The following is a 17,531-nucleotide window of genomic DNA, read 5'->3' as shown; positions in this document are numbered from 1 at the left end:
GTACTGTATGTCAGGGAATCAGGTAAAGTCTGCCATAAGGATGACTCCAGAAGGACACCTCCGTGAGGACACTCTCCACCAATGACTACTGCAGACCCTGAGGGACACCCTCCATGAGATATCACCATGAGGGCAACTCCATCAGGACACCTCCACGGGGTACCTTCAAGGGGATGACTCCAGAAGGACACCTCCATGAGGACACCCACCTCCAATGACTACTATGGACTCTTGGGGGACAGTCTGCTCCGATACCAACTACAACCCCTGAAGGACTCCCATCACCAACGACGATGACAGCCGATCCCTGGGACACCTCTGGATCCACGGTGGTGACTCTCCCTCTCTCTCAATCTGCACCTCTAATCCTTGCTTCGTTTCCTACCTTTTTTCCAATCTGTCCTATTGCTATCCCCTTTATTACAATAACTTCTCTTTTTTATAATAACTGTCTCTTTGTAACAAACTTACTAACCGATTACGGTACTTGACCTTGTTTCTGTCTTAATTTCCCTCTTGGGATCATGACCTGAAACAGGGTCTGGCACTGGGGTTTTCCCCAGTTGGACCCTGACAGGGGCTTATAGGCATGTGGTCTATATAGACATGCTGTCAATAACACTGGCCTCAATCTCTTACCACTAGTTAGTCATGAAGACTATTAATTTTCCATTCTCTTCTATTATTTTTCCCTTCAGTCCTTTTCAGCAAGCTACATCCTAATATCTTTTACTTACTATCCAAGTTCCTTTAATTCTGCCAAGAGGAGTCTAACTTAATGGGCTCAGGCTACTCAGGAGACCTGCCTGGACAGTGCACGGAGAAAGACAGAAACTTCAGGAAGGGATCTTGAATCACTTCATCTTAAAAACCTGCTCAGATACTGGAAGAACCATAAATGCATTAGAGCAACACTCTACCCGATGTGACCAGTCCCGCAGTGTGTACATCACCTTATATGCTAAACAGCTTTTGTGTTTGGGGTTTTTTGGTTCCAAATCTTGTTCCAAGCTAGTCTTAGTCCAAATAAGTCTAGACACAATATGGACACCCTTACTGATCTAAAGTATTTTCTCATCTAACTCCTTTGGAAGAAGTGTATTATACATCTGCCCAATACTTTCTTCATTACACACAGAGCCAATCAACCCCAAAGTCCCTCCTTTGTCAATCTTACTTTCAAACCTGTCTGGAAAACCCTTGCCTGTCACACTGTCTGTGGTGCCCTTTAGCAATTGCCATGTTCAGTGACTGTGTCAGATACACGGCCATAGTTAACTTTCACAATTGAAACTGTGAGAAATAAAAGTAGTGAGCTATATGCCTTGTTCTCTAATGGCACCATGTGTTAATTTACAGTTCATTATCTGAATATTCTTTAGTAGCCATCCTAAAGGTGAGGCAAAGAGATCATAAAATCATAGAATCATAGAATTTTAATGAAATTCAGTGACAAAACTTCTGATTGCATAATAAAGTTAAAATCCCCCTCTGAATGTCACAGGGAGGAAACAGAACGGGCAAGGAAAACAATGAAAATAAATGAATGACAGAAGGAAAATTAAACAATATCATTTTCTTATGTGAGTTTTAATTATTCTCCTGGTTCATTTATTTAATAAATCAGATATTAATTGCAGAATATAATTATTCATCTTAATTGTCTGTTTTTCTTTCTTCTATGGAAAGGAATAGTTTACTTTCTTGATGAAATAATGATACAGCCTTTAGATCCAAGGATTTTAACATGTCAAAATATAGGAGTTTGCTTTACAAAATAGTAAGTTTTAGCAAAAAGAGTCAAAGGAAATTAATCAGGATTTAACTCTGGCAATAATTTCATTGCTTTTAATGGGAGGCTAGCTTTATGATTCACATAATTGACTTTAGAGAGCAGCAAAAGTACTTTACCTGTTTTACTGCTGAACACAAGAACAACTTTATCCAGTTCTCCCAACTCCACAGCATCCACGGTAACTAGAAATGACTAAAATAAAATTATTTAGCATTAAAATCTTAAACTATATTACTGAAGTGTATAGAAAGATTTGAAAACAATACATAGGAATTACAAGAATAAATTAAAGAATAAATTTTAAAGTACTTTAAGACAGAGTACCTCTTTGTCCTCTCCCTGCTGGACATTCTGCAACGACCAGAGAAGGGATCTGTCCCCAGTGTCGCCATGAGTACCATATATACATGCAGTCATATGTAACAAATTTCTCTCACTCAAAATATTTCTAGAAAATACTGTAAGATGATATGTAACCACTGAAATACCAAGCAGAAAGAGATATTATCAAGACTGTGCCACAACCTTGCACAGGTATTTGACAACATAGCAATGTGCAGTCACATGTAATTAAAATTCAAATTCTCAAAAATGATAGTAAATTTTTTTTTCTATTTTTTCCATAATTTTGTCTTGTATCTATAAATATTGGTGATACTGAAAACTTTACATTAAGCTAGAGAAATGAATGCCTATGCCTGAAGTTGTTCGTAATAGCACATTATGGAAAAAATACGAGTCTGTTGCCTTTTACTATTTATGTTGAACACCTAATAGATAAAATCCTAACAGGTCTCAGACAATCAATTACTTTTGGGATCTTTACAAAGAGTAACTTTGGCTGGGAAGACAAGTCCTTCAGATTTCATCATCTAAGAGATGGAGAGAGAAGCTCCTAGCATGGAATTTGGAGCTACTGCTACTGCTTTGAACTTCAATATGATGGAGCACAACCGCTGACTATTAGAGGTTGCTCGGGAAGAAAGGTCTATCTCAGCTGAAGCCACCCATAAATTTGTGTTGTTTGTGATTTAGGTAGTGCTTATAGCTATTTAATTGAAGACAAGATGACATCTGTACACCTTTGAAAGTACACAGGGCAGCTGTTTATATTCATTTGCATTTTACTTATAGAAACAAATGATGTGACAGTCCTGAATATTTACCTCTTTTAATAACCTAATCATCTCCTTTTTATTCCTGGAGATGCCACGGTGGAAGGGCGTGAGCCCTGACCTTGCAAAAGGCTTCTATAGAATGAAGCTCTTCTCAGAGCTTAGATCAGTGAGACAGCTATCCCATACAGGACTGTGGGCATAAACTGATTACTTGCATCCTTTGGAAGTCAAAAAGACAAAGTCCAGGTAAAGCAGATAACAAGCTGTTATCAGCTTTCAAATCTAATGACCATCTAAAATACTGAGTTCAGTAAAAGAACCACCTCTGTTCTATGGTCTTTGCCTGCTGCAGTTGAGCAGGTGCATGGAAAGAAATCCATAGTGCAAAAAAGGGTATTTAGTTTTACCTATAAAGGTTAAACTTAGTAAAAGCCGAAGTAGTAGGGGATACAGCTAAGTTTGAAAAGGAAGTAAAAAAACTGATGCTGTGTAAAGAGCAGCAAATCATGGCTTCGTAAGATACAAAAGTTTAAATACAAGGACTGTATGGAATATGGTGGGTTGTGGTATAATGAAGATGAAGAATCAGGAAAGGAAACTGTGTATTTGGTAAGGGGTGCTATGCAGCGAGTGGGTCACTACACAGAACAAAGAAACCTGTGCAGTGTTATTATTTGCTATAATTCTGATTTTCTGAACATTTTATTTTACTTGACCTCTGTTTTGACAGTCTCCCAGATCTGAAACTTGAGAATTGAAGCTGGACCAACCTAAAACAAGTGAAAGGATCGCATTTGGAAGTCTTGTTTGTTGGATCCCTGTGTCAGAGAGCAGCAAGAGTGGGCCTGTCCCATGAACGTGGACAAGACAGGAGCTGAGCAGGACCCCAGTGCAAGCAGTTCTTTCACTGACTGAGCAGCAGTCCTGTGGTATCTGCGTGTGTAAGGCTGAGCTGTTAACAGTCCCATATGCAGCAAACAGTGAAAAAGATCTGGGAATCATCCTGGTGATCAAGATGGGAACAGCAGGAGAAAGGACCAGACACAAGACTGAAAGTAAGGCTACAACGCAGTTCCAAGGTTTATCCAGAAGACAACATCAGAGGGAGGACTAGCATGTCTGGTGTAGCTCAGGCATGATCTGAAAAGGACACTCTGTGCCCATTATGGCTGGAGGTTCCAGGTGAGTCTGGCTAAGGCAAGTAAGATCTATTGTCTTACTGTGGCCTTAACATGCTGAATTAAATGAATTTTGGATCAGATTATACAGTGGATAGAACAGGCAGAGTACCTTGTACACAGAAGGGCAATTGGAGGAGACTAAAGGCTAAAATGTTCAAATGGTAGTCTTTTTCAGGGGATCACACCATAATAGTGCAAATGTGGGCAAGTAACCTTTTATCTCTGTAGTGTATTGAATAGCTTGGAAAGATAAAAGATGAAAGAAATCTCTGAACAGAAGTTTACATATAATGATAACATATATGAATGTTGCATCTCCATTAATTTTATAAAATTCTAATGATTTCATAATCTCAGTGGGAATTATTGGCTTTGTGTTAACTTTGTGGAAATAGCTATTTGAAAGTAGCATAATACATCTTTTTTTCACCTTTTTGTTATTTAATTGTTTTGCCTTAAAAGCTATAGTACTGCAAAATTCACTTTCTGTACAGACGTGTATGAGAGGGAAAGAGAACACTGTTTCATCCTGGGGGATCCTTGAGGTGCAAGCATCTCAAAGGAAGGTATAGTGAAGAGGAACTATTTATTTATGTAGTCAGCTGGAGGCCTCTCTCCATTAATATACCCAAAGGCACAGGAGTGCATAGCCATATCTAAGGGTCTGCACAGTACTTTATCAACTGTTTTGGTGGTTTCAATTAGCTATTAGTATATGCATCATCAATATCCCAAATACAAAATAAGGAAAAGATAACTAAGAGGTGAAATACTAAGGCAGTCTATGAGTGACAGAGCTGTATCTGAAATTGAACAGCACATGGCTTCTGGTTAAGGTGATTAGAATCAGCCACTTTCCATTCCAATTAACACAAGATTGGGTTTGCTTTTAGCTGAGAAAAAGAAAACCAAGAAAAAAATAGATTAGATTTAGAGAGCTGACAGAAAAGCAGATCTGTTTTGTACCATAAATTTCAAGTCAGTGTGTAAAGGATCCCTTTGAGCTCCATGTATGCCACCTGCTGTGGAGCTGCTTAGAGCTTTCTTGGACATAAAATGGCAAAGATTTGGGAGAATATGTTTTTTCACTGTCCTATTTTTTTTTTCCCCACTGTGGTTACAAATCCCTCCTTGAAGACTTCTAAAGCATGTATGGGAAGAAATAAGTGCAACAGATAAGCTATTTTGTTTGGTTGGCTTTTCTTTTATCTAAACACATAGGTAATATAATACCTATTCGTTTTTTTGAGATTTGTTTAATCTCTTGATCTCAAGCATTTTACAAAGAATTAAATATTAAAAAAGAAAAAAAAAATAAGGAGATTTATTTTTTAACCTAGAGGTCAGTGATAGAGCCAGAGTCCGAACCAAGATCATGAGGGTTCCAGTCTCACTGGCCATTTATCACGCACACTGCATCTCTCTCTCACCATTTCAGTGTGCTAGTAATGTATCCTCAATATTTCTGCATGTGACAGCAATAAGGCTTTTGCAAAGGGCATATTTATGTGCTTTATGGTAATCTGAAGGTCCTCTTTGTTTCAATCTTGTGTATGATGGAAGCCATTAAGCCCTGTTCTGTACCTGTACTGTACAAGTCTTCAAGTGAAAATAACATCTCTAAGCAATATAAAATCTAAACCCTAAATAGAAAATTTAAGTTTTCAGTTGCAGGCAATTTATGAAAAAAAAAAACCAAAACAAACAAAAAAAAACACAAACAACCCTAAAGCGCTTTTAATTCTACTGAAATTATTCTCATGCTTACATTTAGACACATGCAAACACCTCACTGAAACAGAGCCATAAATTCCAGTCCAAAAGCATATTTGGGTTAGTCATTTAACACCTTCTTCGTCACTCTTTGGATGAATTGACTTATTCTTTACTAAGGAAACTCATTTGTTTTCTGCTTAAAACTCAGGCACAAATAATTTGAATATTAAATATCATTATTTAGTCTGTTTACTAAATTGAGGACTGTTCTGTCATATGGTGGCATTCAGTAAACATTAGAAGAATATGGAAGATATAGTGGATTTCAGCTGAAAGAGTTTCTTTTATTTTGCTTAACAAAGGTGGCGTTCGCAAGGAAATTGAGCTAATTTTAACAGGCATAAATATTTGTGGTGGATAAAGGTAATAAAGCTGATGCTTATATGTAGCTTTGATCTGTTATTTGCTGAAAATCTTTGGAATGTGCAAACAAAAAAAGTCATTTAATAGTGAATGAGCTATAAAAAATCATATTGTCAATGCAAATAATATAAACAGCTGAGAGCTAAACAAAGGAGACCAGAAATATTAAAATATTGCAAGAAAGGCATGTTTCTTACAAACTGTTCTTTGGAGCATATAATAATAGTTCTGTGCAATCAAATGAATATTTCATTTCCCACTTTATGGTACAAAAATTAAGCTGAGTGGGTAGTATTTTCCTTCATACATTTTAAATTCTTATCCAGACTTTATGAATCATTAAAAAAAGACAATAATTTTTTTTGTTTTGATAAAGATTTCAAATGTCGTATTAGGACGTGTTAACCTCCTGGATCACGCTACCACTTTAAAGTAGATTTATACCTACCACAAAGTGCTTCTCTTAATGGCCACTCTACAGGGAATTCAATCCATCTGTCTCCATTAAAAGAAAGAGGAAGTGTTTTATTTATGGTGAGACGAAAGGTATCTAGGGTTGATGTGTTCTGCATTTTAAAGTAACAAGGATACAACTGGGATATGCTGTTTTCCAAACTCTGGAGACCAAATCTCACTTTATAAAGCGTTCCCAAATCAGATGGTAAGTGTATCTAGGAAGCAACGAAACAAGGAGTTAATATCTCAACAGAGATATATAGGTATATGCATAGCTAATTTAGGAAGAGAGGAACTTTTCTCTAAAGGGATCAGCATGGACCTAGCCCTATTTGCATCAGCCTTGGTGCTAAAAGTCCCGCTGAGTTCAAAGGCAGCAGAACCAGGTTGAATGTAAGCACTTATGGAACTATTAGCTTTGTACTCTAGGGCCATTCATTGTAATTATTCTATCAAATTCAAATTACATACTGCACTGATTTCTAAATGTGCACACTTACTGTTAATGCCATTTAAATTGATATGCATTATTAACTATGACTATTTGTTGTCAAAAAAAAAATTATAGAATACCCTTGATCATCATGAACTTGAGAAAGCCAAAAATTAAAAATAAAATCTAGTTTGCAACTGAATATTTCAGTTCTGCTTTTCTTGACTATTTGAACAATAATATCTGCAATATTTACAGCACTACATGATTATTTTCTCTAAAAATAAACTCAAAATTTAAATATAGACAAATGTATAGATTATTTTACATCATATGTTATTTGGTTCTTAGCCCGATGTTCCACTTTTTTTTCCATGGAAACTAGATTCGACTTGCCGTTGCTTCCATAAAAAACCATAACCAACTTGGATAAAATTTCTGACAACTTTTCAAAGTCTGTATATTTTTCTTCTTGATATTTTGTGAAATAAATCCTCCATCTGCCTTCTGAACAAACAAAATAAGGAAAACAAAAAGAAAAAAATAGATTAAAGATGTTTCTGTTCTCAGATATTAACTAGGGTACCTGAGATAAAATTCCCAAGACATATCTCAGCCTACATGGGGAGCATTAATATTATAAGCACTTCATCTGGGTGCTGACCAGCTCCCTGCGTATATTTCCATTTCTTACTATTACAAAGGGGGAAATATTGTCAGTACTAGTAAGTGTAATGATGTATTGTGGTGAAAATATTCTCACATTATTATTTCAGAACTAGTGAATAAAACAGTCAATGTAATGGCAGAAGAGATACCTGAATTCATTTGCTCTTTTCCTAAAGGCCAGGCAGAAGTGCTTTTTCTCTCCTGAGTTTCTAATTAAAAAAAAAGATTGAAGACCAAATTAATACTTTTATAGAACAGTGTCTAAATGGTAATAAATGCCTGTATTCATCTCTACTGAGGCAATTGACTATTATATCATTTAGATTAAAGATTTAACTAGGAAGTATACAATGTGATTTTCTACTTAAGCATCATCTCCTACATATCATCCTATTTAATGAACTGACTCTAGAGCTAGCTTTTTACTATAAAATCGCTGTGACGTGAAGATTCAAGTATTTTTCATTTTAAATAATTTCTGTTTCGTGTAAACAACTTACGCTCTGGATATATCAGACATAATTAGATGTATTTAATGCCCATTTTAGCAGCTGATGTTCCTCCCACTGCTAGCAGCTCCCACTGATTTCAGTGGGATTTGTTATAGACCAAAACTACTTATAATAATTTGATAGAGGCCTGAACTAGAGATGAAAATCCTTATTTTGAGAGCAGAACCAAGTCTGGATTTGTCAATTATTGTATTATAAACCTCACTTTCTTCTTTTACCAAATCAGTGCATTCTAGTAGAAACAGAAACATACACATATACATGCAACCTTAAACACACTAAATATTCCTATATTTTATTCAGAAAAGTCCCAACTTACAATCTAAAAGAAAGATGAAATTATTTGCTTTTCCACCATAATAGCTTCCTCTTTTTCTCTCCAGATTTCAAAAGATCAAAAGTTAGGGATGATAAGAGCAGAGGAAATGGATTGCGCTGTGGCTCTACTCATTCTCAATAGGCTATTGCTGGACAAGCACCATCATGCAAACTAAACTACAACAAGCAGAGATGCCCTCATAGGAGGAAAAAGAGCTAAAATATTTTCTGTAATTTAAGGGCTCATATACAGTCTTTATTTACACCTCTCAGGGGCAGGATCATAAGAAATACATCAGCCTTAAATGTGCATTCTGGGCTTCGGCTACCCACTGATTCGGTTGGGGTGTGCTGTGCGCACCAAATTGTGCTTGTATTGAAACCACAGCAGAGTGGGGTAGGGTACACATTCCCTTCTTGTCTTGACAAAGATTGCAGTCAGTCATAAGCAGTGAGGTCAGGTCAAAACTGCTCCTCTGTGGACTGATTGCTCACATGGTGCCCATTAAAAGTGTGTCCAGATTCTGGCAAAAGCTATCCGAACAGCATGGCACAAATAATGTAAAACAGTCTTCTGAATACAATGGAGGCATTTTCTCTACTGTGTAAAGACAGTTTGCCCCCACTATTTACCTTATTTTCACTATGCCTAGCAAGTAGCCAGAAGAGGTATTTGAAGCTTAAAAAATTGTTTGTGTAAATGGCAAAGTACAAGACTCAGGCATTAGTTTGTAAAAAGAACATAAAAAATTATTTTCCATTTATGCCACTGTAAATCTGGAGTAACAAAGCAGAAGTTATCTTCTGGCAAATAGTAGTTATTAAATGGTACTAAAACCCAACAGTGTTCAGATGCACTAATTGACAATGTTCTACTGAAACATTTTAAACCATAACTTGTTTATAGAAGCAAATCACATAACTGCATTCTGCAGCTTTGAATTAATTTCTTAGCAAATGGTAGCTTGAAGATAATATCGACCTGTGGCATTCAGAGTTACTGAGGCAAATCTTTTTCCATCACGTCTGTCTTTTAGCCATGTTTGAGCCATAAACAAGGTTTCTGTCCCTGAAGCTGCTGACTCTTTCACAATAATCTTCTCCAGAAGCCAGTCAGTGCCTTTCCCTTTTTCGACCACTACTTCTTTCAGAGTCCCAACATCTACTGCTTCTATTTGAAAAACATCCACCTGAAAAATTGAGATTCAAAACCATATATGGAATCAGAACCACCAAATTTAATTAACAGCATATATTAAAATGTGAAAGAGGGAGGAAAATACAAATAACTTTTTTCATTAATTCAATAAATACCAACAGAATCAGAGATTACAAGTTTAAAGATGCTAAACACCTGCATTAAGCAGTATTCCCTTTGTAGTTCTGCAATTTGCTGCTAAACCACCTGTTTCCCTACAAAGATCAATCAGTTGCTTCTGCTCAATTCCTGAAGGGATTCTCCTTCCCAAATTTCACACTTAATGATTTACAGGGGTACCATTCTAAACGCCTCTTACTCTCAACAAAATAGATTCCCCCAAGGCTCCTGTTTGAGGGATGAAATGCAGGGAGTGATAAAGACGGAAGTAAACATCACAGAGCAGTATTTTATTCTCTTAGAAAAGAATGACAAATTTGGTCCCAGATTTGAATTAACTTGTAGGATTAATTTTAATATATGCAATTGAAATTACAGAAAGGTAGCAAAGGTATGTTTAAATAAGTTTTACTATACTCTATCAGTTAAAAAGTCCACAGTAGTTTTAAAATATTTAGAACCTGAAATGCCTAAAGAAAATCGTGAGATGTCAGACATGAAACATTTTCACAGTATGTGATTTTGGCTTTTTGTGGGTCCTACACCTACTTACTCAGCTGGAAAACAGAGATTAATTTCTTGGCATAGAGACCTTCCACTTGTTTTGCTTTATAGATTTATGAATTATCATTTCCTTTCTATTAGGGTTGATGACTGGTAAAATCTAGGTTATTTGTTATTGAATTTCTAGCATGATTTAAAGATACAAAGATATTTTTGAGGGGATTGGTTTGCAGTAACAAGCAAACCCACTTGAGTCCTGGGAAGTCCTCCCAACATAATTCACACTGAAGCTGCTCAGCCAGAGTAAAAGGGCAGTAATCCTTATACAAAGGATTATGCAGAGATGAAACAGAGAAAAGCAATTCTCTTGCTCCACCAGCCACAGTTATGCGTTTTCCCTGGACAGTTTTTCCTGGTGAATAATTGATAAAAGACTTTTGTCACCAAGACCGGCTTGACCAGTTTGCAACATAATAAGATCCACCATAAGTTAAAATATTGAACTCGAAATTGCAGATAATATTTGACCACCCATTTAAAAAAGAATCCCCAGAAATATAAAAAAAAAAAAAACTTTTTAACTTTTTTCTTATTTTTCATTAATGTATGTACATGTTAATGTGAATGTGTGCGCTTGTGAGCTACACTTTTAACAGTTTACTAAAAATAATCACCAACCTGTCACTGAATTACTGCATAGCTTCTTCTAGACTGAAAGGTAGTGTTATTCAAAAACTGCTACAGTGTATTACCTAACCATCACAACTGGACTGTCACCCCTAAGTTGTCATGTGAAATGGGAAAATGAGAACAGCAAACTGACAATGATTTCAAATAAAAAATGTTAACGAGGCACAGGAATAACTATACTTCCTTAAAATGAATCGCGTTTATCAGCTGCTTAGTGAATTTAGACGGGCAAAAGTGTAAGATGAAAGTGAAGGTCCTCAGTATAATGTCCTGTGACAGCAGGGGAAATACATTGGGCTGAAATTCCAGATGGAGCACAGGACTGCAGGGGAAGAGGCTTCTCTTCACATTTTCCAAAGTTAAATCAAACCAGTAATGTTCAGTGTCAACACCACATTTATATTTTATTGCCTATTGGACAAATTTGATGATTGAATACCATTAATCTGAACTCTTAATTCACCTTAACTGTGCCAAAGTTTGATCACTGCTTTGTTCTATTTTTATTTGGATTGGTACAGTTATAACATCATGCTTGACTAAAAAAAAATGTCTTGTTAAATAAAATGTATTAAAAATACACAGGCCTAGAAGATGGGTGAAAACCACGCTACTTTATCATTTGTCGATGTGCAGTTTTAACGATCCTGTTTTAGAGACGTAACGTCTCAGAAAACCATGGTCAAATTTGCAGATGATTCAGCCATCTAAGAAACTGCAAGTTGAAAAACTACTAACGAAAGTAGGAATGGTGACAACGGGGATAAACTCACTTCACAGACAAGATTACATTTTCTTTTTATGTTTTCTTTACATTTGAAAATCTACATCCTGTAATTCTAGTCAAGAAACCAAAAAAAGAACAGAGAAAGAACAGCTACTATAATTGCTACAGCAAGATGAACAGTTTGCTATAAATAATTTATTTGCCAAATTTAATCCACTTTCCTCCTCACAAGCTATCTGAAAACAGACATATTATGACATGTATTTCATTACAATTTTAAGAAATTGGATTATTATTAATAATTTAGCTAATATTTTTGTGGATTAATTTCAGACCACAGATTAGTCATAAAACATAGGAAATGTTGAAGTTGTTGAACGGTCTTGTATGCTACATGATACTCCATCTCTCACCTGATTCACAAACAGGGAGCTTTAAAGCTAGGGGAGGCTTACTTCCTCTGCAAGAAGAGTCAGAGAAGGAGGAACCAAACAGAAGATAGTTAAACCTACAGAGTATAAAATCCTTTCATTTTCCCTTAGGGAAAAATGTTAATTGGTTTTTAGTTACTACTAGCAAATTAGGTTTGGATGGAGAAAAGTCACCTTAAATATTTATAATAATACATACTTTTTAATTCAGCATAATTTATATTGAATTTTCTCAGAATAATATTAAAACAATTTATGTGTATGTACAGCCCACTAAATTTTATTAATTAACACTGTCTGGAGAGAGAAAGATATTTTCCAAGACTAAGCAGCTGAGATGGACAATGTGAGAGCCATACTTACTCTGTGACCCGGAAGAGCTGCCTTAGCAAAACCAGAACTGACACTTTTCATATTTCTTGGATAAGAGAATAAGCACAGAAAAATTCCTTAAAACCAATTATTCCAGCAACCCTTCCAGACTATTACAAGTTTAATTTTTGATAACTCCTTTTCAGATTCTCTTCAAAGTTGCATTTTTTTTTTTTTATCCTGGGACCCATCTTTTCAGCATTTCCTTTAAATCTATGATGAAGTTTGACTTAATATTCAGTACGCTTCAGTGTCAGTGCTGGCAACATATCACTGTCTGCAGCAGTTGCAATAGCTCTTGTAACAAAAGCAGCATTTGAACAGTCATTGTGCAATATTTACCTTTATAAATGCCAATCATTTTATAGGCTTCGTATTTAGGGTTGATGATTGGTTAATGATGATATTCCCAACTGAACAGAAAATGGCAAGTCACGACACACCATATGCTTCATTTCATCAACCTGTATGCACAAGTGATTTCCCACACTGCTAATGTTACTATCATTTTAATAGGCTTTTATTGAAAAGGAGTTAGAATGTCTAGGTAAAGGACCTTTGCTATTAAACTTAGCAAACTTATTGATTTGCTGCCTGATTATTTTGATCTCACTTCTTAATCTGGAGAAATTCCACTGAAAACAAGAGTTTTAGCACTGGGAGGCAAAATAAAGGCCATAGTAACACTGAGACCAAATCAAAAACAGTGTCTGAACACTCCTGTAGAAGCAAGCAAATGATATTTGCTTCAGACTGTGGCTATTTCAGCTGTGTTGAATTGAACTCATCCACCCTGTCCCAAACGCTTGTCACATCCCCTTCTCTCAGATAGAGATATTCACCTTTTTAGCTGTGCCAGCATAACCACATGATCAGCTTCTCTCCAGCTAAATTTTGTCAAGATAGATGAAGTGAAAAAGCCTAAATTATTAACAGTATTAATTGCTTAAACTAAATAAACATTTGGACAGAGTAAATGAATGTCACTGTCCCAGCACGCTGAAGAAATGGAAACAGCGGGTGGCAAGCAGCAGTGGTGAGAGGCACTAATAGCACACTACTGTCTTAGCCCCGCTCAGTGGATGGAGGAACAGTGCATCTGACTGTGACTTCAGCACCATGTAGTCTGTGTTCTGTCCAAATGTTTCTTTAAAAATAGGTTTTCCAATGCATTTGAAAAAGCCAAACCCAAATTCCTCCTAAATTTACATCTTTTCTTAAATAGATTTTTGTTTTATGTTAAATTCTCATCCAGAAATTAATTGAAAAAAATTATCTTTATGTTTTTAAAAAATTAATTTAAATTACAATGAATGCATAATTAGAAGTTTCTGATACCCTGTAATTACCGTGGTTCATCCATCTTCAACAAGATTATTGAAGAATAAATGATAGAATAGGGACACTAAAAAAGAACAAACAATATTTGCTCTGAACAGACCATATGTTAATTTGGTTAGTATAACTGGAACGGAATCTTTTTGAAATAGGATTTGTATGCATAGAACAGCAACAGGAGTAAGGAAGAATAGCGGTACATTGTAGTAATCAGCATCTATGACCATTCAGCTAATTTGTAAAAAGATGTTTCAATTAGACCTCAAGTAAAATGCATTTAATAAAATGCCAAAGGACTGCTACAGAGACCAATATCATCAGTGTCGTGGTTTAAGCCCAGCTGGTAACTCAGAACCACATAGCTTCTCGCTCACTCCTTATCTCCCTCTGCCTGCCCCCCAACAATGAGCCATAGCCAAGTATGTAAACACACATATTACACAATGGAGCATAAAAATGAAACCAAACCAAACAAAAAGCCCTGAAGACAGACATCGCTTTGCACAAATTCAAACCCATATGATGCAGCCTGATTATTGGACTGATTTACTAAGTTTGAGATCTGGTTTAGCAGGCAAAGAAAATAGGATGGATGTAATTTTCTTCACCTTTAGTAATACATATGGTTGTGTAATGTTTTGATTAAGACACCATAATCCAATATTTAAATTATTCTCAGGTAAACTCAAACTGGCTGATAATGGGATAATAAAATATCTAACTGGTAAGTCTCTAAGTACAATTGCAAGTGGAGAATATTTCCAAGCACTTTTCATTGTAGTGAGGCCAGTCAATAAGCTTATGGTCTTTAATATTTTCATGAGCTAACTGCAAGAATAGAGATAATGCAAAAACAATTGATAGTTATGACAGTTGAAGTACGGTGCTTTGGGATTTGTGAGCATTAATAAATCACTGGAAAACCCGCCTTCCAGTGAATCAAGCAGCCTAATCTATTTAACTTGTCAAAGGCATACTGATTTGCTTACTGTCATAAGTACCTGTCAAAGGCAGCAGAAATTTGGTGTGAGAGAGCTATCTAGGCTAACAGTCAAAAGCATGACAAAATCCAGTTCCTACAAGTTAAAGCTTAACAAATTTAGACAGAAAACAGTGTGAATATTAGAAGAAAATAAATAAATAATAAAAAAATCATATTTAAGCTTTGAAACAATTTTCCAACTAGATGAGCACTTCATCACTGAAATCCCTTCACTCTGAGTTAAATACATTTTCTAAACTATTTAACCTGAATTGAAGTTAATTCAGTTCTTGCTGCATCGAGGAAAATGGTTGAATACTTCATTTGCTGAAAAATGCAGTCTTGGATTTACCATAACTATTTTGAGATTTTTGACAAATCAAGCTAATGAAGTCAGCTGTATTTTATCTTTAAAAAATCTTGTTTATTAAAAAAAAATGAAATAAATGTGGCATAGGATTCACTTGCTTAACTTTGCCTATCTAAACTAAGTATAGTCAGACAATTTCCCCGTAAAATCTTGAGAAAGCAGCTGGCACTCTCTGAGGGTAATTAATTTCATTTTAAGATAAATGTCCAAATAAAGAGAGAAGGTAATCACCTGGAAACATCTACTTCACTCCCTTTCTGCAGAAGCAGCTCAAATCATCACATTAGAACAAATGTGTACCCTAAAGTCAACTAAAGCCAGGTGAGATGTATTTCAGCTTTAGAAATGAAATTTCAGTAATTTATTTTGGAGCTCTATGCAGACAGAAAACCACCCTCTCTCAACTCATTAGATTCAGTGTTAATTAATTTTGTCCAACTTTTAATTTTTGGCAACAAATTTTTACTTTTTTTTTTTTTCCTGAAAGAATGTCAAGAAACCAAAATTAATGATTTGCACAGCTCTAATCCATTGGGCAGTGTTAGGCTGGAGTTGCATCGAGTCTGAGGGCAATCAAGAGAGACTCCAGGGCCTTTGGATGACTGGTTAACAGATCAGAGTGCTCTCCTCTTCCTTCCAGTTGTAGGGAATTGTGAGGGAAGAAACAAGAATAGCCAACAGTTAAATACCTGGCTCTGAGCCTGGTATCACTGGTGGAATTTGGTTTTTTTTTTAGCATGGGTCAGTTTACACACCACCAGGCCTGCTAGCAACTGATGTGGTACACATGTCCCAAAGGTGGAAAAGGATCTTTGTACAGAGTTAGCAGAGCTCATGAAAAGAGCTTTATACTAGATTTGGAGGGGGAAAGGGATAAAACCAGGCTCACTAGAGATAAGCTTGAGGGCAGCATGCCAGACAGCATGCTAGTGAGGTCCTTTGGTCTGTCATCTCAGTAGAGGCAGGGGATGGAGATCCATGTGGCAGCAAAGATGCAATGGTTCTTGATGTGTTAGAAACCACAGAAGTGCCTGAGAATTAGAATTAGTGTAGGAACAGGGCTTCCCCCCATGAAGAGTTGGCAAGACCAATGGGCCAGTTGAAGTGTTTCTACCCCAGTGCACACAACATGGGCAACAAACAGGAGGAGCTGGAAGCCACTGTGCAGCAAGAAAACTATGACACAGTTGCCATTGGGGAAACATGGTGGGATAACTCAAACAACTGGAGTGCTGCAATCGATGGCTATCCCCTTCACAAGGGATAGGCAAGGAGGGAAAGGCAAGTGTCCAGAGTTTAATGATGGTGAGGGTTGAGTTTTTATGGGTAAGAATTAGGGGAAAGGCCAACAATGCAGATATCACGATGATAGTCTGATATAGCACACCCAACCAGAATGAAGATGCAGATGAAATATTCTATAAGCAGATGGGAGAAGTCTCACAATCGCTAGCCATTGTTCTCATAGGGACTTCAACTTGCCAGATGTCCAATGGAAGTACAATACAGCAGAGAGGAAACAGTCCAGGAGGTTCCTGGAGCATGTGGAAAATAACTTCCTGACACTGCTGGTGAAGGAGCCAAATGAGGAAGGTGCCCCACTGGTCCTGTTGTTTGTGAACAGTGAAGGACTTGTGGGTGATGTGATGGTTGGAGGCTGCCTTCACCATATTGATCATTAAATGATAGAGTTTTTGATTCTTGGTAAAAACCTAGCTGGGTAGCTAAGTCCAAAGAGTAGTGGAGTTAAATCCATTTGGCAGCTGCCCCCGAGTGGTGCTCCCCAGGGAATTTGGGGTCAGTTCTGTTTAATATTTTTATCAATTACTTTTTTCAATTAGTTTATTATTTTTACAAATGATGTGAATGAGGGGGTTGTGTGCACCCTTAGGAAGTTTTCAGACAACACCTCCTATGAGAAGCTGCTGAGAGAACTGGGGTTGCTCAGCCTGAAGAAAAGGAGCCTCAGGGGACACCTTATCACTTTCTAAAGTGCCTGAAAGGAGGTTGTAGTGAGGTGGGGGTCAGTCTCTTCTCCCAAGTAACAAGCAATAGGACAAGAGGAAATGGCCTCAAGTTGTACCAGGGGAAGTTTAGAGTTGATATTGGGAAAAAAAACTCTTCACCAAAAGGGTTGTCAAGCATTGGAACAGGCTGCCCAAATAAGTGGTGGAGTCC

General features: G+C 36.6%; 1 protein-coding gene across 4 annotated transcripts in view; it reads right to left on the bottom strand.

Moving 5' to 3' along the window:
- Window positions 1–17,531, bottom strand: part of RP1 (RP1 axonemal microtubule associated) — a 209,220-nt gene that overhangs the window by 9,490 nt on the left and 182,199 nt on the right. For 2 of the 4 annotated variants that reach the window (XM_057397796.1, XM_057397798.1), the window contains exons 49-54: window positions 9,604–9,811; window positions 7,941–8,000; window positions 7,451–7,629; window positions 6,682–6,904; window positions 2,120–2,274; window positions 1,912–1,987 (exon numbers count right to left, since the gene is read on the bottom strand). In XM_057397796.1, the coding sequence (XP_057253779.1) occupies window positions 1,912–1,987; window positions 2,120–2,274; window positions 6,682–6,904; window positions 7,451–7,629; window positions 7,941–8,000; window positions 9,604–9,811 (901 nt within the window). Of the gene's footprint in view, window positions 1–1,911; window positions 1,988–2,119; window positions 2,275–6,681; window positions 6,905–7,450; window positions 7,630–7,940; window positions 8,001–9,603; window positions 9,812–17,531 lie in introns of those variants that run through there. The other 2 variants (XM_057397797.1, XM_057397799.1) reach the window with 2 other exon arrangements.

The sequence above is a fragment of the Pezoporus wallicus genome, unplaced genomic scaffold (assembly GCF_028554395.1).
Source record: "Pezoporus wallicus isolate ANWC-B61680 ecotype Strahan unplaced genomic scaffold, APGP_CSIRO_Pwel_v1 contig_227, whole genome shotgun sequence".
Lineage (NCBI taxonomy): Eukaryota > Metazoa > Chordata > Aves > Psittaciformes > Psittacidae > Pezoporus > Pezoporus wallicus.
The sequence above is the reverse complement of the archived record's forward strand: the minus strand, read 5'-3'. Positions and strand labels throughout refer to the sequence as shown.